The 25,952-nt window shown below is 32.7% G+C and overlaps 1 protein-coding gene across 1 annotated transcript in view; it reads left to right on the top strand.

Moving 5' to 3' along the window:
- The first annotated feature begins 1,509 nt into the window (after window positions 1-1,509).
- Window positions 1,510-25,952, top strand: part of LOC137631397 (BPTI/Kunitz domain-containing protein 2-like) — a 51,216-nt gene continuing 26,773 nt past the window's right edge. Inside the window, exons 1-2 of the mRNA XM_068363165.1 lie at window positions 1,510-1,560; window positions 2,336-2,398. Of these exons, the coding sequence (XP_068219266.1) occupies window positions 1,510-1,560; window positions 2,336-2,398 (114 nt within the window). The remainder of the gene's footprint in view (window positions 1,561-2,335; window positions 2,399-25,952) is intronic.

Genomic DNA, 25,952 nt, shown 5'->3' with positions numbered 1-25,952 from the left:
GCTGTTTGCGGACGATATTTACTGAATGGTACCATTGAGAAGTAATTACATAAGCGTGTAAGAGAGTTTGAAAGTTTCTGCCAAAAAAAAAAAAAAGAGTATAGGTGAGCAAGAGTAAAGTAATTAGTAAATGGAATAAAAGAAGATAGCGTAATAAACGAATTGTGTTGAAAAGAAAGTAGTAGATTCATATGTCAGATCTTTGAGTAAATATAATGGAATAAAAACAAGGGAAGTAGCTGGATCTATGGAAGATTATCATTGAAAACTATTATTTGAATGTGAGAAAGGATTGTTAAATTAAATCTCACTAGTGAAAATGATGGATTTTGAATGCAAATGAGTCTTGTTAGAAAAATTGATAGGGTAAACAATGGGAAGATACACAAAGTAGTAAAATAAAGCATAGTTGAAAGGTTGGATCTGAGAATTTTGATATGGAAGAATGTAACACAATAAGTCGATGAAGAGTATAATTTAGAGATGTTAAGAAGAGAAAACGTCCTTGGAAGGGGTAGATATATAAGGGGAAAGACGGAAATGTACAATTTATATACGTATATATATATGTGTGTATATATATATATATATATATATATATATATATATATATATATATATATATATATATATATATATATATTTATACATATCTATATATATACACACAAATATATATATATATAATATATATATATATATATATATATATATATATATATATATATATATGTATATGAAAGTCTGTGTTGGTGCTGAACAGTTAAGTTATATTCGATATTCTTGAATCCTAATGCACTTAGCACAATACTCATAATTCTGCGTCTTTATTACAGTAACATATTATCAAGACAAATATCAATTGTTAGTGATGCAGTTAAATGAAAGTCAATTTCAATATGTATCGTAAAAACCAGTGTGTGCTCGATTGTATAACGAACTGAAGATAATTTTCTGAATGCGAGAATAAACTGTTTATCGGTCAAATGAGCTTTTACATGTAATGAAAATAAATGAATAAGTTAATTGAGGATAAAGTATTATAAATAGCTTGAAAATTACATATGAAATTTAATTCTAATTCAATGAGAATAAAGTTCTATAACCTCCAACTAGAATATGAATAACATACTTTATAATAATGATAATAAAAAAAACGATGAAGAAGGAAGTTAAACATCAAGTAAAATCAAGACATTCTTTTAAGAGACCCGGCTACCGTTGACCCCCTCCTCTCTTTTTACGACAGGCAGTTCTGCGCAGGGCGTCAGTTTTATACCCTTGCTGAAAAGTCATCCATCATACTTTCTTGCAAGTTCATGCAATACTTTACATTGCATATTGACCAAAGTGAAGAACGTGCTGCTCTAAACGCTGCAGAAATGGCTTAGAGTCACTCCCAATCATAACCAGCGGGTGGTCTTTAAGCACTCGACCAGGGCCCAAGAAAACATTTCTGTTCTCTTTGCACTACTGCATCACCCCCCCCCCCCCGGCCCCCCTTCGACGATGGCTGTTGAAAATGGCTTCAGCGCTAAAGGTGAAATAGTCAGAGGCAATGTACGGATTCCAATCAGGCAGGAATGATAAACTGGATCGTTAGATATCAAACTAAGGAACGACAATGAATTGCATAGGCCCAACTAAACGACAAATTACACCATTTTCTATTCGATATCGTCATATATAGTTTATTGATGTATAATTTTCTATATACCATTTCAGTGATCTTATATTGCATTGCCATTGAAATTATGGAAGCATACGTTACGAATAATGCAATGATAATGTCTACAAGGACGATCATCAATTGATATTGATAGTTGACATAATAATAATAATAATAATAATAATAATAATAATAATAATGATGATGATGATGATGATAATATTAATAATAATAATAATAATAATAATAATAATAATAATAATAATAATTGTTTTTATGTCTCTCCGCTCATCAGGCTGTTTGCCTGTCTGTGGTATACAGATTTTACCTGCATGTATTTCACGGCACATTAACTTACAGTGACTTTGATACAATGGGTTTTTGCTCTTAATATTATGGTGATTGCAAAACAAATGGTCGTTCGAGGGAAGGTAATAGGGAACGTAAGTTTTGGAAAATAGCTAGAAAATGTCGTAAAGACTTCGAAAATTTAAATTGTGGAAATAATAACGACCTGCAATTGTGATTGCAGAATTAGTAGTTGCGGCTTGCAACACTGGATGATAAGGATAACTTATCCAATCAAAATAACGATAGAAATCCGAAAGTGAAATAGATATTATATAAAAAAACGTGAATTTGAAAGGAATATTTTTCTATTTCTAGGATGACATTACTCAAGCGTCTAAATGTATGGCTGTGAAGGACATGGAACATTTGAGATACATGGTAAAAGAAATTGTCTTTACAATCACGAGTACCAATTTTTTTTTCTTTCTTGTAGAAATATAGAAAAAAAAACAAAAGTTGCCGTTGATATGTATTCTTGAATGGATACCTACAGAGGGTTTTAGCTGTGCGATATACACTGTTTAAAAAAACCGTAATTTTAATCGGAAATTCTCTGTAAAAATAAACTATTCTCACCCGTAGTTTAGTGAAATACAGGCGGCCGTAATTTCACCATATTTTGTTATTATCTTTTACGGGTTGGGGACCGTAATATCACTTCTTTACGTCAATATATCCATTTTTAAAACGGGAAATGCCTGGCAACATTTTTGACCGCAAATTTTTAACAGTGTACGGTCCGTTAGCAGGGTTCTTCTTTAACAATCTAATTTTTCCGAAGAAGAGGCACCAAGAAGAGTCAACTCCCAATACGAAATGAATATTTCCTTAAGGAGTTATTTCTGCTGTTCTTCGATGGGAGTCAATTAAAAAAGAATATCATAATACAATAAAATTGTAATGAGTGAAGATTTTGAGACCGAATATAAAAGCTTAATTGAGAAATGAACAAAAATATACAATGAGAGATAAACATGAAAATATATCTAGAAATGCATTACGATAGTAAATTCATTAAAATGAAATAATTAGATCTTGAAGTGTTGGACAAGATTAATTATTTAAAAGCACATCCGATGATATTTCAACAATGGATAAGAAATCAGAGTAATAAGAATCTTTCATTTGGATGCTGAAAAAAAAATACATAAATATAATTGGTTTTTACGTCCCTGGTACAGAAAGGTCTTGCATTGATACTACCAAGCTAACTGTTAACCTTTCTCAAGTCTATCCTTTAAAGAACATCTAAACTATAAAATAACAAATAGGGTAATAAGTTACCATAAGTGCATCTTTACATAGTTAAAAGAAGGGCATTTGACATACATTATTTTAGAAATTACTTAATTTATAAAAGGTTCGTAAATGAAGTAATTTCTTTACTAGTGGAGATGTTGACAGCAAGTATTATCAAGCGGCATTCATCACTGGAATATCTCCTTTAGTTCGGGTGAAAGCAACTCTATTAACTATAGGTCTCCTTTTACCTTTACGAAAGAACGCTATTAACTATAGGTCTCCTTTTACCTTTACGAAAGAACGCTATTAACTATAGGTCTCCTTTTACCTTTACGAAAGAACGCTATTAACTATAGGTCTCCTTTTACCTTCACGAAAGAACGCTATTAACTATAGGTCTCCTTTTACCTTTACGAAAGAACTCTATTAACTATAGGTCTCCTTTTACCTTTACGAAAGAACTCTATTAACTATAGGTCTCCTTTTACCTTTACGAAAGAACGCTATTAACTATAGGTCTCCTTTTACCTTCACGAAAGAACGCTATTAACTATAGGTCTCCTTTTACCTTCACGAAAGAACGCTATTAACTATAGGTCTCCTTTCACCTTTACGAAAGAACGCTATTAACTATAGGTCTCCTTTCACCTTTACGAAAGAACGCTATTAACTATAGGTCTCCTTTCACCTTTACGAAAGAACGCTATTAACTATAGGTCTCCTTTTACCTTTACGAAAGAACGCTATTAACTATAGGTCTCCTTTCACCTTTACGAAAGAACGCTATTAACTATAGGTCTCCTTTTACCTTCACGAAAGAACGCTATTAACTATAGGTCTCCTTTTACCTTTACGAAAGAACTCTATTAACTATAGGTCTCCTTTTACCTTTACGAAAGAACGCTATTAACTATAGGTCTCCTTTTACCTTCACGAAAGAACGCTATTAACTATAGGTCTCCTTTTACCTTCACGAAAGAACGCTATTAACTATAGGTCTCCTTTTACCTTTACGAAAGAACGCTATTAACTATAGGTCTCCTTTCACCTTTACGAAAGAACGCTATTAACTATAGGTCTCCTTTCACCTTTACGAAAAGGGCAGTTTGACCCGTCCTTTGATTGTTCCGTCGACACCAGCGCTCCCATAAGATTATGCGTAATCAAGGACTATCAGCCATAATTAATTCATGCCTGACGAGTCCATGAAGCACATCCAGAGCCCGTGAAGAGTAAAAAGTATAGGATTCCAGAGCCCCATCGTGCTCCATTTATCTTGCGAGCCATCTTCGGGTCGTGATAGTTAATCATCCATCTATGGAAAGGTGTAAAACGCTTCCCTTATACACCCGGCCATTAACGTTTCCCTTTTCCTGATTTTGAGGTTATTACATACGCGCTCTCTCTCTCTCTTTCTCTCTCTCTCTCTCTCTCTCTCTCTCTCTCTCTCTCTCTCTCTCTCTCTCTCTCTCTCTTAAAAGGTACAGGTTTCTTTGTAATCCATTGTTCTTTTTTTATTGTATTGTTCAGTTAGTTTTACAGGTTGGCTTATTTCTAACATGTCTCCCATATAGCAAGAAAATACTTTTCACCAATATCAAGCAGTATTTTTTCATTTCGAGTTTTATTCTGTTTTCAAATTATATATAGAAAACTAATATGAGGGTCTTTGATATGAACATTCTAGACACACCAATGAAAGGTTTAATGGCCACTCATAAATGGCAGAGGCAAGGGACAGTGACAATTCCCTAGTGAGGAGGGCAATGCTTTAGAAACTGACTACATATACGTATGATCGGTGCACAGTCACCCTCTCCACCCAAGCTAAGACCATGGACGGCTAGGCAATGGATGCTGGTGACTCAGCAGGCAGACCTATAGGCTCCCCAGAATATCCTATCCTTAGCCTACAAGGATGGTGGGGTTGCAGACAGTAAAAGAAACTATCAAGCTTGAACAGGACGCGAACCCCAGTCCGGCAGTTCATCAGTCAGGGGCGTTTCCAATGTAAATATCTATTTTTTGTGCGTATTTTTCCCCACAACGAAAATACCAAAACTACATATTTTTATCCGATTGTTGTGCAAATATGATTTTTGCTCACACTTTTCCCTAATGTCACTGTTCCCCAGTAATGACCCTCTTCCGTTGGCGAGCGTAACCAGAGTTCGTTCTAAGTTAAGGAAATATCTGTACGCATTCGGTATGGAGCAGTGATACTCAATTGAGAGACTATAAATGCCTTCCTCTTACACTTATCTTTCCCTTTATGCTCTCGCTAGATGGTAATGGAGATTTCTCCATTAAATAATGAGCCAGTATCTTATCAAGTAAATCCTCATACATGTGATCTTTCAATAGAACCAAAAAGGGTCAAAGATGTTACAGTATGACCATGGAAAATCGCTGATTTTGAACTTGGGACCATAATTTACATTCATTCTCTCTTCATCAGTGTCAACAATCCTTTAGAGAAGGTGATCTGCTTCGAGGCGTTATTGTATTCTAATAAAATTCCTGAACTTTACCAATAAATTTCCTTATCAATTTCAATAAAAATGAAGGAAAAAAGCCTTTAAATTCACTCCGGTTAGTTGAAACAGAAAGGTAATGAATCTAAGGATCACTCAAATTTTCTTTGATAATTTGATATAATCACAAAAGAGAGCAACCTTTATTCATTTTTAGCATACTAGCTGATAAGAAGTGGTATATAAATGTTTAATATAATAAAACAGTAGACCATAGAATCTGTAGGGATGAACTACGTTCCCTCGAAATCCAGGAGGAGTAGGGAATATTTGATAGGGTCATTACCCCATCAAATATTCCCTACTCCTCCTGGATTTCGAGGGACGAGAATGTAGATATTTTGGCTTGTGGGGAAAGGTACCATCCTGAATACGATGTATGATTTGGTAGTATTGAAAGAATGGAAAGAGGATTTCCAAGAGGATACTGAGAAGCGTACGGGATTTTGGTAAAAAAAAAGCCGCGATATTCAGGAAACATGAAAGTTGGCGTGTATTATTATCATTATTATTATTATTATTATTATTATTATTATTATTATTACTTGCTAAGCTGCAACCCTAGTTGGAAAAGCAAGATGCTATAAGCTCAGGGGCTCCAACAGAGAAAATAGCCCAGTGAGGAAAGGAAACTAGGAAAAAGAGAATATTTTAAGAACAGTAACAAAATTAAAATAAATATTTCCTATATAAACTATAAAAACTTTAACAAAACAAGAGGGAGATAAATAAAATAGAATAGTGTGCCTGAGTGTACCCTCAAGCAAGAGAACTCTAACCCAAGACAGTGGAAGACCGTGGTACAGAGGCTATGTAGTTGACATTTACTAATAATTCCATTGATTTAGTCTATTGAGCGGATGGAAGTTTTCGGGAAATATTTACATAGCGACCTCATATTTTGAGGTCAATATTTTGATTTCTCCAGAAATCACTTCTTCTGGAACAGGGCTTCTAGTTGACTATGGGATGGAAGGATATAAAAAGATGCAAGGGAAAACTAGTTTTGATAACAGGTTAGAACAATTTCCTACTCATAGATAAAATAAATCTTTACAATATCGAAAGATAACAGTATTTTTTTCATATTTTCTAGATTCAAGCCTTTTTTTCAACTGGTAGAAAAGTATGATTGAAACATGGAGAGCTAGAACGAGAGACCTTTAATTTTTTGCAGAATAATTCATCTATTATAGACAGGAATTTCTTGGTGTCACATTTTGAACAATAATGATTTTTTTTTTTTTTATAAATGAGGTCTTATGGCCAAGCTAGAAAGAGTAAATTTTTTTTTCAATGATTGTGCTGCTGTCGCATTCCTGACGAATAACCATAATTTGAAATATCACCTGAAAATCATTTTGGTGCCAAGTACTCTTATGAAGTGCCCAAACATATGTGAAGTATATTATGAAGAACGATGAGTTGGAAAAATATACTTATAATAACACACCAAAGCAGAGTTGTCATGTCAGGATTTGAAATGCGCCTTTAAAGTGCAGCAAACAGAACATTTTCAAATGCTCTATTTTCAAGTCGTAAGAATATTCATCAAGATGTTAAGCCCTAAATGCCTAACAATAAAGTCCTAAATGGCTAACAATAAAGCAACTTTATAGAAGAGAAAAGGAACCAATAAAATGCATTAAGTACCAACATGGCGGCAACCCTGCATCAAAGGCGAATATATAAGGTTCAATTTCATAACTTGAGGCAGCCATCTTCTCAATGATACCTCATTGCTACTTATAACTGTATCTGCCAAGAGATCAACGATTATATTCTCACTAAGATACATTGTGGAAAATTGGAATCAAGGAATACTGGTAATAAAAGGTGTGAAAATACTGTACTGCGGTAAAGTTGTGTTACGTTTTATCGACGGTTTGCTTGAGAAAGTTTAAAACACCCTTGGCGGGATTAGCTGGGATCAACTTCTTGTGTCTGATATTTCATCTTCTCAGTCGGTACGAAAGAGTTCACTATTTCTTTTACCTTTCAGAAAAAGAATGAATAGTTATTACATACCTTACGTCATGCAAGTATTATATTCAACATCATAACATTTGATTCATACTGTCTGTTTCTTAGTTTCTCTCTCTCTCTCTCTCTCTCTCTCTCTCTCTCTCTCTCTCTCTCTCTCTCTCTCTCTCTCTCTCTCTCTCTCTCTCTCTCTCTCTCTCTCTTTATATATATATATATATATATATATATATATATGTATATATATGTATATATATACACACATATATATATATATATATATATATATATATATATATATATATATATATATATATATATATATATATATATATATATATATATTACCAAAAAACAGATTGTTGGCAAAATCATGCAATCTTTCAATGGATCGTGAACCAAGGATTCAAATTAATTTTCTTTTATAAATATTCACACGCTTTTGAGTACCAGTGCTTAACGTATTTTATATATATATATATATATATATATATATATATATATATATATATATATATATACTTATTCACAACAAGTTTATTTCTTTCTTATTTCCACACTTCTTCCCATAAGGATAATAATACTCCAACAGCATTTCTCATGAAGCTTCAACTTTTAAATAGTGAAAATAGCGTTTATTAAAAAATGAATCATATTCTCTTCTAGCAAAATGTCCTTACAACTATCATCTTACCCCAGACATTATCTCCGTCTTACTCAGAACTACAGCATGCGAGAAAACACTTCTAAATTCACATGTTGTGACAAAAGTTCTCGGCAGGTGATTTGTAGATTCAAATCAAGAATCTTCCCACGGGGCCTTGCGTGCTTTCTCAAAGAATGCACGTTGGGGAACTCACTACGTGACCCCTTTTCAGGAATATGTAATCGGAATTTCTCTTCATACTCTGATCGCGCATTCTGCAATGCACTGTACCTAGTTGTCCCCCGGGGCAATGCAAATTTCGGCGAAGTGATTGCAAGGGAAGAATATATCAAATTGCAGTGTTTCCGTGGTCATTGCTCCTAATTGAGAGGGAGGGAGGTTCAATAAATAAACGTATTGCGTGCATCATAAGCTTAAACAAGCAATAAACTTATTTTGCATGTACGGGATGAACCCTCTCTGGAACTGAAACTTGGAAAGCATCTCAGGTAGGACAAGATTAAAGATTAGTATTACTATAAACAAAGATTTTTGTTCATTCATCTTTTAGAAGCAATAGAATTCATGCCGAGTCCAGCTTTCTTTTTGCTTTGTTTTTTCCAGTGCATTCTTTTCTATTTTTATTCTTTTCTTTTTTTCATAGCTTTGATGAATTAGTCCAATTTGCTAGAGAATAATGCTGCTATACCGTTAGCTTTTAAAATCTTTCATGTGCCACGACTGGTATTCTAATGATATCTTCATAACTCTTTTTCTCTTCATTGTGAGTATCATAGAATTTATAATTCTTGTTTATAATTTTTTTTTAGATATCAGGTCGCACCAGAAATTATTCACCCGTATGCTCCAAAGTACTTTAGAAAGACGTTTTATCTAAAGACGAATTTATATATTAATTTATGTACACACGCGCTCATATATATATATATATATATATATATATATATATATATATATATATATATATATGTATATATATATATATATATATATATATATAATATATATATATATACATATGTTTATATATTCTATCTATTTTTGGGAGTACCTATATTCTCCTAATTATTTTAGAAAGGCGCTTTACTAGAGGGGAGATTATATATATATATATATATATATATATATATATATATATATATATATATATATATACATATATATGTGATATATGTGTTTTTACACAAAGAACCACGCTCGCTAAATTATTTTTGAATAAAAATACTAAGTAAACAAAGATACTAATCAGAACAGCCGAATTTTGGTCTTGAGTTGATTTGTTTCCCAAAGCGATCCACAAATTTTGATTTTGATTGAATTCCAATTACCTCTACAGAGGAAACCCTTGTGTTACCCATCGCCTATATTATTTCTAAGTAACTTTCTACGAGCCTCGATTATGGAAAAATCAATTTGTAAGAAGCTGATGTTGACCAATTTCCATAGGTTAGGGAATTCTTTTCTGTTGGGGCGCATAAAGGCAGACAACTCCATGACACCTTACTAAAGCCTTCTCCTGATATCTTGTTAATTTGTCTCCCTTCATATTTTCAAGCAAGGAAGATATTTCAAAACTGGCTAGATCTGTGTTACAAAATATTGTTCTTCAGGAAGTTTGAAATTCTATAGTCCGGTGATAACATTGCTTTGAGGAAACTCTTAAAACTGCTGAATCTGGAATAATTTTGTATTAGTAGTTTGTCCAATACCATGTCTTTTCGAATACTGGCCTATGCGGAAACACATATCCATAAAAAAAGAGCATCTAATCTTTGTGAACAAGAATACCATTTTATGAATTAGAATCTAAAAACTATTTGTGGGTCCACATTCTAATATATATATATATATATATATATATATATATATATATATGTATATGTATATATATATATATATATATATATATATATATATATATATATATATATATATATATATTTATATACACACAAAAGGAGCCTATGGGTATTATCAGAGTAATTATTAGATAAAAAAAGGTATCATCAGAGATTAAGTTACGTTTAAAATAAAAAACTTAGTGAGTTTATCGTATTTGATTTTTAACTTGGTTCCGATTTCCATATATAAGTCACGAGTGTTGAATTATATCACAGTGCATAATTCTCCCTAGTCAACACTTATTCCTTACCAAACATTGGTATCTTAGCATATGATAAAGAGCCAAACGAACAAGTCTTTTTTTTTTTATATCATTAACCTCTCTACATAATGTGTTTTTCCAAAACATGTTACCCGATAATCACAACATAAATATAAAAGGTGGAAATATCTTCTTTTAAGGAGAAGCAAAAAGCTGCTCTAGGGTACTACGACATAGAGGTGCTTTTGGTAAGAATGCAGCGCCTGGAGTCTATAAACTAACTCATTCTTATTCCTGGTGGACACAGGTGAACCTTTTCGGTTCTTTAACGTTGATAATGCTTCGGACAGGTGCATTAAAGTGCAACTGCCCACCATCACATTGGGTGAATTAATTAGTTAAAGGAATAAAGGATGGCCCGTCTATGCCTGGCAGTACTTTTACCAGGTTGGTTTCGAAATAACAAATAACCGATATTCGAATGACAGGTAAATGCTTAATGGTATATTGGGACTTTAACTGACTTTAATTAAGTATTGACATATTTTTTAATGTTAAATAGGAATATGTTTTGTTAATAATGGAGGGTTCGTATTGAAAAAAAAAGTGAGAGAGAGAGAGAGAGAGAGAGAGAGAGAGAGAGAGAGAGAGAGAGAGAGAGAGAGAGAGAGAGAGAGAGAGAGAGAGAACCTTATAAATATTCTAACTGTAATTACATTTCAAATACAAAATTGGTGATCAAAATAATATAGGTAACTTTCATAAAAATCAGATTCCCAAGAAACTCACGAAATAATTAATCAAACAGGAGAGAAAAAAAAAACAGAATAATAAAGGTAAATAAATGAATAAATTATAAGAAATACAAGATATAAACCATTGAAGAAATAATCAAGAAATCAGAATACTTGTGAATTGACTTTATCTCATGATTATATGTTTAGATTATTGAAGCTGATGATTTTTATTCCAAAATAAAATAAGGAATATTTCCATTTCAATTTCTGTTAAGTGACCTGTTGGTCCTCTTTACATCCGTGTTTATTTGAATTTCAAATTTCGTGTCCTGTGTTATCCTCATGGGGTAACTTTTACAAATATTTTAGATTTTTTTGTGTGCGTTTTTGAGAGAGAGAGAGAGAGAGAGAGAGAGAGAGAGAGAGAGAGAGAGAGAGAGAGAGAGAGAGAGAGAGATCAGAATGATGAATAGGAGAGAGTTAGAAGAAGAGGGAGGAGAATGAATTGAGAGAGAGAGAGAGAGAGAGAGAGAGAGAGAGAGAGAGAGAGAGAGAGAGAGAGAGAGAGAGAGAGAGAAAGGAGTTTTTGAATTAGATTCTGAATTGAAAAGTCAGAATATAATGTATTTCTTCGCCTCAACTAAAGTCTTCAACATAAGCATTTCTTGAATAAATGAACACGAGGATTTTAAAGATTGGATACATTTTAACTATAATATAAAACTCCTTAAAAAATATGAGTTAGTATGAGATGAGTGGTCCAGAAATTCTATGTACGCTTGAATAAAATAAAATTACGAAAAGCTAATACTTGAGTGCTATTAAAATCTCATGCAGTAAAAGGCGTTTTCGTCACCACCTTTCAATATCTTGTTCGCTATGTCAATTACACGGTCGGGAGCGTTTCATCTAGTAGGGAAAGAGCCAGACGATTAGCTGATCAACAAAACAAATCACTGCCTTGACTTTATGTTTGGCTAATATTGTGTCTATTTATATAGACTACAAATGATTTGAATGTGAAACAAAATAGCTGGGATAGAGTCAGGTTTTTTTTTTCTCTTCTTTTTTTTTAAGAAAATAGTATCCTTTTCAAGAAATTTAAAAAAAAAAAAAGATTAGAGATTAGAATATATCCTTTTTAATCTAAATTGGGTTGGATATGTGGTGAAGAATATAAGATATATTTCCGCAGAGGTGCTGACCTATAAAGATGGAACATTGAATTACTTTGAAATTGAGAAACTATTTTTCTTAAAACGCTAATGACAATGAAACTTACGAAATTAAATCGAACCAGATTCTTGATTTTGTTACAGAATGGTTGATTTTGAGTTTTCTGGTATCCTGTCGTCGAAGGTCAGCGACGCTGACATCGTTTTTATAAAGAGTAAAAGAAAATTCAATTTAGAACCATAAAAGCGAAGATGTCTTTATGAGAGTTAGATAGCTTTCAGAAGACCTGCTTCTGGAATAAATCTAAAAATACCACTAGCATAGTGCAACACATCCTGCCTAAGAATCATGGCAAGGATAAACCTGCCATCCACACCTCGAGTCTCAAACAGATATCTATTTCCAAAGATACTGAAAGTGGGGCATTCGGTCAATAAAAGCCTCACTGTCAGGGATATAAAAAATCAAACAATCGTCGCAATATGATGGAACAGTGTAAGAATTGAGAGAGAGAGAGAGAGAGAGAGAGAGAGAGAGAGAGAGAGAAGACAGGACGTCACTATAATCCTACTATTAAGAAATAATTCAGTACCGGTGTAAAGGATTCAAGTTACCCCCCGTTTCAAATTACCCCCCGGTAACTTGAAACCGGTTTCAGATTACCGGGGGGGGGGGGTTAGTTTGAAACCGGTTTCAAGTTACCCCCTCTGTTTTCAAGTTACCCCCTCATCAGAATGATATATAATTCATGTGACATCGCAAATATGTATCATGCATTTATTGTTGTCTTCGCAGCAGTAGGAAAAGTAGTTTAATCTGGTATTTAAGACCAAAAATTGTGTATTAGTGAATTATATGACACGTTAAAAGTCACAGACTGTAATTCAAGGTTCTGTGATAAAGGCGAGGTAAAATTTTATTTTGTTTCTGTTCGTGTGATTGTTGATATTTTCGTATTTAAGACCTAAAGTGTCATATAATTCCCTAATTCACAATATTTGAAGTTACAGACTTTCATTTAAGGTTTAGTGATCACGGCGAGGTAAAACTTTATTTTATTTCAGTGTGCGCGTGATTGTCGAGATTTTATTTTTTTTTTAATTTTTAATTAACTGGCCTTATCTTTAAATTAATCACAAACTATGACGCATCTAACTTTATACAAAACAATTATTAAGTAAAAAAAGATAGATATTACCCGTAAAAATATTTGAAATCAAAACCATCATAATGAACCCTGTTTTAGCATTACATGGAAAAAAATATTTACTAAATTAAATAGTAAGAAAAAAAAATGGGAAAATGGTAATGAAATTGTTAAATTTGAAATTGACCAAACAATCAAACGTGTCACAGATGCAGCCAACTTATAAAAAACGACTTTGTTTCAGATTTGCAAGGTAAATTGGGTCAAGGGTATTAAGCATACTGATAACATTATAAAGGAAAACATGAAAATGGTCTGAATGAACTAATTTATTGAATCTTTTGTGATAGCACTAACTTCATCTGACGAAGTCACCATAACCACGTTTGCTGTTGTAAAGAAATTAATTTTGTCGATTAATTAAATAAATTCTAAAACAATACAATCACCTACGTAAATATACCATATTAAACATAGTTAATTAAATCCTTTGTAAAGAATCCTGTCTTTTAATAATCAATCAGAATTGAGAAATGAATTCATTTGATATCAAAATTAAGATTATTTCTGTTAGTATGTTAATCGTTTTATAACAATTTTGCTATTTGTTATATTTATGAGTTTCAACTTGTCACCACGTGGTTGCAAACAAAAAGAACGAAGGAAACAATTTAGGGAGAGTATCAAATTAAAGGATTATATTCTTAGACCGTTCAAATCCGGGTGAATGACATATTAGTCCCTTTTCTCCTATTCTTGGCTCGCCCATAGATTAAAGCGGCTAAGCCAGGTGTGCTTTGAAAATGACCCAAGAGAACTGGCAATGCCGCTATTGGGCTCCGAGTTTGCTCTTAAAATGGTTTGACCATACCCATAGTTGCAATATAACAATAGAACTCCTTGTGTCCATATATCTCTTTTTTTATTCATTTATTCTGTCACTGATAATGCATAGTAACTTCGTAGTATTTGGATGCTATGCACGTAAAAAATGAAAGCTCAAATATAAATTACCAACATGCATGTCGTCGTGCAGACAGAATTAACGTTGTGTAAGCTACTGTTAGCTCGATTCATTTTAAACCAGAGGACATTAAAGATGGTATGAAGTCTCGATTACTAGGTATTGCAGTTTTGTCATTTGATGAAATGAGTAATAAGAAAGAATGGAGCTATGACAAAGGGGCAGAAGTGTTATATAAACCGCATGGAAATGTACAGGTGACCATGTGGCGAGGTCTTTTTTTTTTTTTCTTTATGATACATTTCAGGTAAAATTCTTAAACATTTTATGACACCGTTTTTCAATAATTTTCCATTTCGAGATCAACAACAGAGAAAAAAAATCCATACACGAATCCATCACTTACTATTCTGGAAGATGGTTTAAATAGGATTTGATTTAGCCCATGATAACACACAACTGCCTGCCTTTAGGCTAAAATCAGTAACAACAGTTGTGAGATTAACACAAGCTGTGTTCAATGTCATCCATAGAGGGCTATAAAGTGTAACGACTTTTCCGTAGTCCAGGTGTTTTCGTATACAAACAACCAATGTAAGTACAGTAGAAGCAAACAGCATGTACTGTACCATGTTTTATTAAAACTGTTATAATTGCTTACAATCTTGCTTTATTAAAAGTGTCAATTATTTACAGATATCATGAATGATATAGTATTTACAACATACATACAAATACATATACATGTATTATATATATATATATATATATATATATATATATATATATATATATATATACATATATATATATATATATGTATATGTATGTATATATATATATATATATATATATATATATATACTTATGATCAATATGTTGATTATACCTTATATAATATTTGCTTGCAATATAATTATGAAATATTTCAAATATGGAAAAAATAACCGTCAAAATCAAATTTCACCTCGTCTTCCTGTCTCGGTCAAATATGCGCCCATGACTGATAATGGAATATCCGACATTTATTAGCTAAGATATAAACATAAGATGGATAAAGGCTGGATATTAATAAACGATACCAATAGGTGAAACAGTACATGTATATACATATTACCTAATGATTGTGTTGACCCTGATCAAAAGCAATTTATTAATATTCATAAATGATGAGATCCTGCGCAAAAACGAGGGGGGTAATTTGAAACCAGGGGGGTAGCATAAAACCGGTTTCAAATTACCCCCGGGGGTAGCTTGAAACCGGTATCAAGTTACCCCCCGGTAGTTTGAATCCGGTTTCAAATTACCGGGGGGTAAGATTTGGAGGGGGTAATTTCAAACCGGTACACCGGAGTGTTTCGTAATCTCTTGAGTTGGCATTCTCAAGGCACACCGTGAAAATTATGTCTAAACATTCCTTATTCTTCTCCTTAATCTCAAAATGGTTTTAGGATTCAAAGTATCCCAATGATCTGAGAAGTTAATTCAGCATCGGTAGATGACATTGAATCACTTCCACTTTACCCTGCTAATCATGTTGTGTCATTCATAGGTAAATTGGACCCTTGTGCGAAATGATAAATGGCTTTCTAATCCAAGCCCGGTGCTCCCTGTGTAAAATTTTGCCCTTTACAGTATGTGTATATATATATATATATGTATATATATATATATATATATATATATATATATATATATATATATATATATATATATATATATATATACACCGAACCAAGATTTTAAAACACCTTTGTATAATATGGGGGTATAATGGAAAAGTACCTGTCTGGGGTTCGAGTCCCGCTCATACACGATCATATCTTTAGCATTTGTAACCTAACCATCCTTGTGAGCTAAGGATGGGGGATTTTGGGGGGAGCCTATAGGTCTACCTGCTGAGTTTTCTGCAGCCATTGCCTGGCCCTTCCTGTTCCTTGCTTGAGTGGAGAGGGGTCTTGGGCGCTGATCATATGTATATATGGTCAGTCTTTAGGACATTGTCACTGTACCTTGCCTCTGCCTTTCTTGACTGGCCTTAACATTTTTAAACCTTTTAACGAGGACGACAATCGTATTGTATCATAACTGTTCAAATTAAATCCGATAATGTTTTCCTTGTTTTCTGAAATGCTGATTATTTTTTAGTTTTAACTTTTTTTTTAGGGAAAGAAACTTTACCAGCTATCTATTTGTTACTGTTAATCGAGTCGCTCTCTATTTATAAAAATGATTGAATTTCAATGATATATATCTTTTTGTGTAACTGCTATATGTGACCTTAAAAAAAAACTGGTCTATATGTACTGGTCTTTGTACTGTGTATTTTTACTAACTTATGATCTAAATGAACCCAGATGTAATAATTTGCATTCAGTCGCATTTTATGCATTCTTTACTAACTACATAATCAACAATAACTGCTTGTATTTATGTTTATGGCCTTTAGATTAAGATAAGATCCATTAGCGTCCAGAGATTCAGCTAGATTACTTCTATTATAATGTACTCGATTCCAGCATTGCAATTGTAATAGCAGTAGAGGACAGAAACTGTAAAAGACATCTATGCTAATAGTTTGCATATACAATAGTTGAGAGAACATTTATACACGTTACGGTACCTTCATTCTTATTGTATTTGAAACTGGTAGTTCTCATTGTAAGTATGTTTTAAGGAGTATAAATGCATTTATCCTTTACATATTTCCAGGAATGTTCTAAAAATCTACAAATATCTCAAAATTTAGGAAAACTAGTTTCTTTTACATTTCTGTTGAAGGAACTTTGCTGTAAATAATTGACAATGTATCACACAAGGTTCGATGATCAAACGTAAAATTTCCGATGAGCAATATTGCTCTAGATTGTTCTCAGGGGTTTTACCCTCTGATATCCAGCTCCTTGATTACTCGAATATATATATATATATATATATATATATATATATATATATATATATATATATATATATATATAAATACATTTCTTAATTTTGTTATAACGCTTTCGTTTAATATTGAAGAATTATTATTATAGTTATATATAGAATAGTGAAGTGACAACTAGCTACAAATACACACAGCCTTGTACACAAAAATTGATATTATTTCTTTCCAAAGATAGGAAACAATACCTGCATTCCTGGCCTTCAAGTATGATTTTCTTTAACTTCTAGTTAATGATTCTTTTTCTGCAAAATCATAATCGAAACACGAATGTAAATCATACCTTCTTTTCGCAACTTGCTATGGCCAATTGACTTTACTACAACTAATACTAATATTAAAATTTTTGGTAGATTTCCACACATTGTGTACGGCATGGGCTCTTGCTCATAGCAGCCCATCAACAAGTTACCAATATTTCAGGTTATATATCCGATGTGATTTGTATCTTTTAGTGTAAATGTTATCAACGTTGCGGTTCCTGTTACTCCCACATTCTATCATAAACCAGTCACCGTGAAACGGGTGTAAATATATATATATATATATATATATATATATATATATATATATATATATATATATATATATATATATATATATATATATATATATTCACACAAGTGTGTGTGTATATACTTTACAATATTTCCTTATATTATTATTATTACAAGCTAAGCTACAAAACTACAAACCTATATGAAAAAGCAGAATGCTATAAGCCCAGGGGCTCCAACAGGGAAAATAGCCCTGTGTGGAAGGAAACAAGGAAAAATAGTTATTCTAAGAACAGTAGGATTGTAACTTAGCAAGTTGTAGTAGAAATAATAATAATAATAATAATAATAATAATAATAATAATAACATCATCTCCCACAAAACAATGATTTCAATTAATATCTCCCTTTCTCACCAAAATATGGCGAAAGTATTTTAGTCCCTTTTTAATATGCACACAGTACTTTCAAAGGATAAAATACCGTAAGCGGCCAAGACTGTATGGGACAATGCAGCCATCACCGTGAATTATATTCTTGTTGTAACAACTGATAACCTTTAGATAAACAAGGCCCAGCATAAGAACTTTAATTGTGTGAAGAGAGAGAGAGAGAGAGAGAGAGAGAGAGAGAGAGAGAGAGAGAGAGAGTTGAAAATGGTATTACCGGTAAAATGAAATGTGGTTTTTATCAAATATGGGCTATTGCATTTAATAGAAGGCTCCTGAATTTAAGTTTTGCTTTTATTGATATTTAGTTAACGAAACTCAATGTTTGCACGTACATTTCTCTGTTTACTGTTAATAAACTTGACGTTGAAGCAAGCCATCAACTAGCTCGGGGCCAATCTCTCACCATTGGCCTTTATGAGAACCCAGAATGAAGGTACGTAATGTCTGAGCTCTTCGAGACAGTACCTAACGTCCGTAGGGTTGGTCATTGCAGACTCAACCTTCATTTACATTATCATTTGCAGTTAGGAGGGATACTCTTGTTATTAGCAGCATTTTGCAATGAGTTTCATTTTGCTAACTCTTATACGGTGCTCTTATATTTAACTAGTGTACGCGACTCTTCAAAAATTAAGGGTAAATATCTAGATAGATATGCACACACACGCACACGCACGTGCACCCCTCTTACCAGGGTATGACTACTCCTCTCCTTCTCACCCAAGGGACGGGGGAGCTGAGCGTAAGTGAAATATATATATATATATATATATATATATATATATATATATATATATATATATATATATATATATATATCCAAACACTTATGCTTAATTATAAAGGGGAGATAAACAACTTGAAAATAAAGATTAAGAAAACCTTTATAACCTCTTTATTCTTAGCGTATAATTTTCGTAATGCTTGAATATGATTCTTTTTTTTTTCGTATGGATGTTACAAAATTGTTCATGAGGTAATGAAGAGGCAATTAACTTGTAGTGCACCAGTATAACGTGTTTACATAGCAAGTTAATGCAGATAGCTATTCACTGTTATAGAGAAGTACTGAAAGAACACTTTCCAACTTTGATATTCCATGCTGATATATATATATATATATATATATATATATATATATATGTATGTATGTATGTATGTATATATATATATATACATATATATATATATATATATGTATATATATATGTATATATATGTATGTATATATATATATATATATGTGTGTGTGTGTATATATATATATATATATATATATATATATATATATATAGAATGATTATCGTAATTGGTTGCTCAAAATGGTTAAGGAGAAATAATGGCTTCTATTACGCGCCTCCGTAGCGATAGCAATAAAGTTTAAAGGTTTAAATGTTGTTCATGAATGACAGAGGAAAGGGACAGTGACATTGCCCTATCGAGCAGGACAATACCCTAGAAACTGACCATGTATCAATATTATCAGCGCCCAAGCCCTCTCTCCACCCAATCAAGGACCTGGGAGGGCTAGGCAATGGCTGCTGATGACTCAGCAGATAGACTCATAGGCTCCCCCAAACACCCCATCCTTAGGTCACAAGGATTTTGAGGTGGCAGCGACCAAGTAACTAACAAGTTTTTGCGGGACTCGAACCCCAGTCTGGCGTTCACCAGTAAGGGACGTTACCACATTGGCCACCACAACCGTAGTAGTTCATTTAGCTATGTTTTCTGAGTTGACGCAAATAAATGTAATCTATTTAAAGAAGTAATCCATTAGTTTTACATAAAAACTACAAAAATGGCCAAAGGAAAATTTTCAACTATTTTATTACAAACCACTAAAGCGTGACAAATGTGAAATGATCCATGGATTTAATGCCAAAACGAGAGAGATAAATATTACGTGTGGATATTTCTATATTTGTTAACAACTGTTTCGAGGTTATCAAATAATTATAGACGATAGTAAACTGAATTAATTCCAACTCGAAAAAAATAAGAAAGTCGTAAAAGACCCATCTCCAACATAGCGATATTAGCGACCACAGAGGGGCATGGGTGGATAGGCATAGAGTTTATGACGGCAAAACACCAAGTCATCTCCTAGAATGAATCATCATATTCCATTGGAATAGTGCCAGGAAGCATTGACCCTTAAGCCCATCAATTAAACGTTATACCGTCTTCACCTCAGTATTATAAATTAGAAAACAATGGATTTTTTTTCCTCGCAATATACTAGCATGACTTCATTTAGCTATTATTAAAGAGTTAGCTTCGATTAGATGCAGTTTTTTTTTTATTATATGCCTTATTATTGTAGTGGCCTGGAGACAGCGTCCTTGTCTGATGATTGCCAAACTGAGGTTCGAGTTTCACTGAAACTCGTTAGTTCCTTTAGTCGCTGCAACTTCACCAATTCTGTGAGCTAAGGATGGGGGGTTTCAAATTTCTCTCTTTAGGGATTATTTTACTGTAAATTTCATAAATATGTGAAACTTGATACAAATGTTCCAGGAAAAAGATCCTTTAATTATTATTATTATTATTATTATTATTATTGTTATTATTATTATTATTATTATCATTATTATTATTATTATTATTATCATTAGCTAAGCTACAACCTTAGTTGGAAAAGCAAGATTCTATAAGCTCAAGGACTCCAATAGGTAAACTAGCGCAGTAAGAAAAGGAAATAAATAAACTACAAGAGAAAAAATTAACAATTAGAGTATAAAATATCAAAATAGATCTTTCATATATAAGTTATAACTTGATAATAAGAGGAAGAGAAATAAGATAACATACTGTAGAATGCCCGAATGTACCCTCAAGCAAGAGAACTCTTCCAAGACAGTGGAAGACCATGGTACAGAGGCTTTGGCACTACCAAAGACAAGATAACAATGGTATGATTTTGGAGTATATTTCTCCTAGAAGAGCTGTAAAGGAATTTTATATGACGACTCTCCTTATTTTTAAGTTAATTGAGAGACGAATTACCATTCGCGTTTTCATTGGTATAAATCCTTTCGTACAATGTATTCGATATTTCTCCTTGAAGAGCTGAAAAGGAATTTTATATGCCGACTTTCTTTATTTTCAAGTTAATTGAGAGACGAATTGCCATTCGCGTTTTTATTGGTATAAAACCTTTCGCCCAAAGTATTCGATCATCGCTTCGCTCTAAGTGAAGAGAAAAGGAAGACAGACTGAAATGAAATATGAAAATGACCGAGGAAGATGGACCTGGTCTTTAATTTCGGGCGACTCGACTGAACAAGACGAATCCTCTGGCTCCGAGTGAGTGACATCACATAACTACCCTCCCTTGATTACGAAATTCCCCTTAATCATAAGACATAACAAACAGGCAGTCATCGTTATTATCATCATTATCATCATCATCATTTTCGTCGTCTTCGCCGCTACACGCTGCGTTGACTGACGGAGAAAGCGCCAGTTAATTCAGTTAGTCGCTGCTAGTTAAAGCACGCCGCTGTGGGTCGGGGGGTGGGGGGGGGGGGGGGGGTTTTCTCAGTACAGGGCGACATTCGAGATAATAACTCGTACCCCGAGGGGAAACACACCAGACCACACACAAAAACAATCGTGTTGCACATGACAAAGCTATATAGGCGTATATAGCTGACTGAGGGGACATACATACATACGCACCTACATGTATTGTATATATATATATATATATATATATATATATATATATATATATATATATATATATATATATATATATATATATCCACATCATTATCATCCTCTCCTCCCACGCCTATTGACGCAAAGAGCCTCGGTTAGATTTCGGCAGTCGTCTCTATCTCGAGCTTTTAAATCAATACTTCTTCATTAATCATCTTCTACTTCATGTTCCATAGTTCTCAGCCATGTAGACCTGGGTCTTCCAACTCTTCCAGTACCTTATGGAGTCCAGTTGAAAGTTTGGTGAACTAATCCCCCTTGGGGTGTGCGAAGAGCATGCCCAAACCATTTCTATCTACTCCTTACCATGATCTCATCCACATAGGACACTCGAATGATCTCTCTTACTTTATATATATATATATATATATATATATATATATATATATATATATATATATGTATATATATACAGTATATATATATGTATATATATATATATATATATATATATATATATATATATATATATATATATATATAAGAAATGGTCATGGACAGGACATATGATGATATGATGAGAACGGCTGATGATAGATGGACATTAAGAATGACGGAATGTGTCCCCAGAGATTGCAAAAGAAACAGGGGAAGGAAGAGAAGACGATGGATGAACAAAATGATGGTGTGACAGGGTGCCTTTCCCCTCAGCGAGATGTGCCAGGGAATCCTATGTCCAACCGTATATGATGATGAAGGGATATTGCAACAACGAGTTAATATTTTCTTTACTCTCAAATGATTTTGATGAAAACGAATATTTCGTGTTAGGAGTAAGGAGTAAAAAACTTTTACCATCATTTTTAAATTCCCATCAACAAAGTAATTCACATATGTCTTCACTTTTTACATCTTTTTATATTCCCCTGCATGGTAACTGGTCTTTGGTTGATCAAACACTTTCTTCTCAAAATAATGAATCATTTAGTCCGCCTTTTTAATCCGTCTTCTTTTTTCATTTGTCACTGATCTTTAGCTTTTAGTAATACTTTATATTATAAGAATTTAAATTAACTTTAGTAATAATTGGACAACTGAAATCATTCGATTTAAAACTTGAGCGTATGAGGTTGAAATAGGTTGCTGTTTGCAACCTTTTTAATTGGAAATTATAGAGATTAGACAAAACTTGCAATGAATATGATATAATTTCTTTAAGGACTAAATAATTTTTGTTTCAGATATTTTATGAAGCAAGTCTGTGTATACAATCACGGTATTAACTATTTAAGACTAAAAATATTTCATTTCTAAAATAATACAAACGCTTATATATAAAAATATTTCATTTCTAAAATAATACAAAAGCATATATATTATCGCAGGTATATCCATATGGCAAGCGTTAATCTTCTAATTTTCGAAAATCTTTCCAGATAATCGCACATGAAAGGGGGCAATACGAGAACTGCTAAAGCGGAATAATCGTTAAGAACAATATTAAAAGGGAGATGGAGGGAGTTAGGTGGATATGCAAATGAGATCCAGGGGACAGGGGATAAGAGGGTGTCATTATTCAGTCCATCTGCCATTTTGACGGGCGAATTTGTTTGCAATACGGACAAATTAGGGTTGGATTGAGATTAATTGGGAAATTGATGAGTACACATTTGTTTTATTTGTTTACTTTTTTAGACTTTGTATGGATTTTGCTAAATGAGATTACGATTTATGTACATGTTTATTCGTTGAGATCGATTGGGTACTTAACTTCATATCATGTCCCATTCTGGTTGCAACCCCTCTAGTTAAATATATCCATATAGCTAAATCTTTAAGTGATCACTTCATATATATATATATATATATATATATATATATATATATATGTATATGTATATGTATATATATGTATATATACATACACATACATATATGTGTATATATATATATATATATATATACATATCTATATATATTCATATACAGTATATATATTATATATATGTATATATATATATACATATATATGTATATATATATATATATATATATATATATATATATATATATATATACGTATGTATATATTGACCTGTTTGTCTGTGTACACGCACGCACACACACACACACACACACATATATATATATATATATATATATATATATATATATATATATATATGTTTATGTATACATATGTACATATATACAAATATGTATATATACATACATATGTACAGTATACAGTATATATATTTGAACTAAAATATATATAATTATAAAATATGCCTCAAATATACAAACACAAACACATACCATAAAATGTAACCCTAAAGTGTATTCTTAACTTTTAGTCACATGCCACTCAAGTGTGATATAGAACGAACCGCGGCATCATGATATGCAATATGTCATCGTCATCGCGAAAGCAAAGCCACTCTAACGACATGGAAGACGCGAGCGAGGGGAGACATCACCAGAGGCAAATGAGGGCATATTTCCCCCTCAAAATCTCCCCTTAGTCCCCTAATAATGAAGACATCAGATTGGATCACACGCCGAGGACTTCCTCATTAATTCCCCCCTTTCTCTCTCTCTCTCTCTCTCTCTCTCTCTCTCTCTCTCTCTCTCTCTCTCTCTCTCTCTCTCTCTCTCTCTCTAAGGTCTTAATTTTCCAAGTCATAAGACATTTGACGTTAAGATTTTTTCGCGTGTTAATGTGGCCAGATGGTTGGTGGGGCCATTAATCTCTCTCTCTCTCTCTCTCTCTCTCTCTCTCTCTCTCTCTCTCTCTCTCTCTCTCTCTCTCTCTCTCTCTCTCTCTCTCTGCGTTGATTTAATGTTACAGACTATATATTATTAATGAAGCTTGGCTAAAGCTTTATGAATGCATTGATAATTCGATCGTCTATCGATGAATATAAATTCAAGAGACAAGGCAAATCGTATCTATATAAATCTTAGTGTTATCATGGCGGTAATAAAAGAGATGATCGAGAAGGTTAATCCCGAGATTATGTATGCTCAAAAAGGAACCAGTAATGAGAGGTAATTGCCACAACCTGGATGACAGAAATTTTAAACATAAATAATGAAGTAATGAAATTTGATTCTTAGGAGTTTACTAGTGATTTTTTTTCATAGGAAAAGTTGCATTTTACAAATCTTTTAACGTCTGCACCCCTCTTAGTCCTTTCTCTCCCTTTCTCTTCTTCTCCTTTTCTTCTCTTCCCCTTCTTGTTCTTTCCCTCGGTCTCTGAATAGTACACACACACACACACACGTACACACACACGTACACACACATATATATATATGTGTGTGTATGTATACACATATATAGACTACATATATATACACTGTATTACATATATACATATTGTATGTGTATATATATCAACTTATACACACATAAATATATATACATATATATATGTATGTATATATATATATAATATATATATATATATATATATATATATATATATATATATATATACAGTATATATATACAGATATATATAGATTGCTTTCGGTACATATCTAAGTCAACGCGTATTTTATTGGTACTTTTTTCGCCATTACAATGGAATTATAGTTTTCAGAAAAATGTTATTTATTAACTTTGATGCTATGATTCCTATCCGGTAACGAATACTGACTGACTCTCTGATTCCTGTGTAGTTATTACGTTTGGTCTAGATACTCTAGAAAGTTAGTTCTCGACAGGTATTAAAGGAAAACTTGCACATAACATATGACCTTCAAATAATTCCCTTATATACAGTTAATCATTAATTCAAAATAGAAGAA

Source organism: Palaemon carinicauda, chromosome 39 (genome assembly GCF_036898095.1).
Source record: "Palaemon carinicauda isolate YSFRI2023 chromosome 39, ASM3689809v2, whole genome shotgun sequence".
In the NCBI taxonomy this organism is placed as follows: Eukaryota; Metazoa; Arthropoda; class Malacostraca; order Decapoda; family Palaemonidae; genus Palaemon; species Palaemon carinicauda.
Note: the sequence above shows the minus strand (reverse complement) of the source record. Positions and strands in the feature narration are given on the sequence as shown.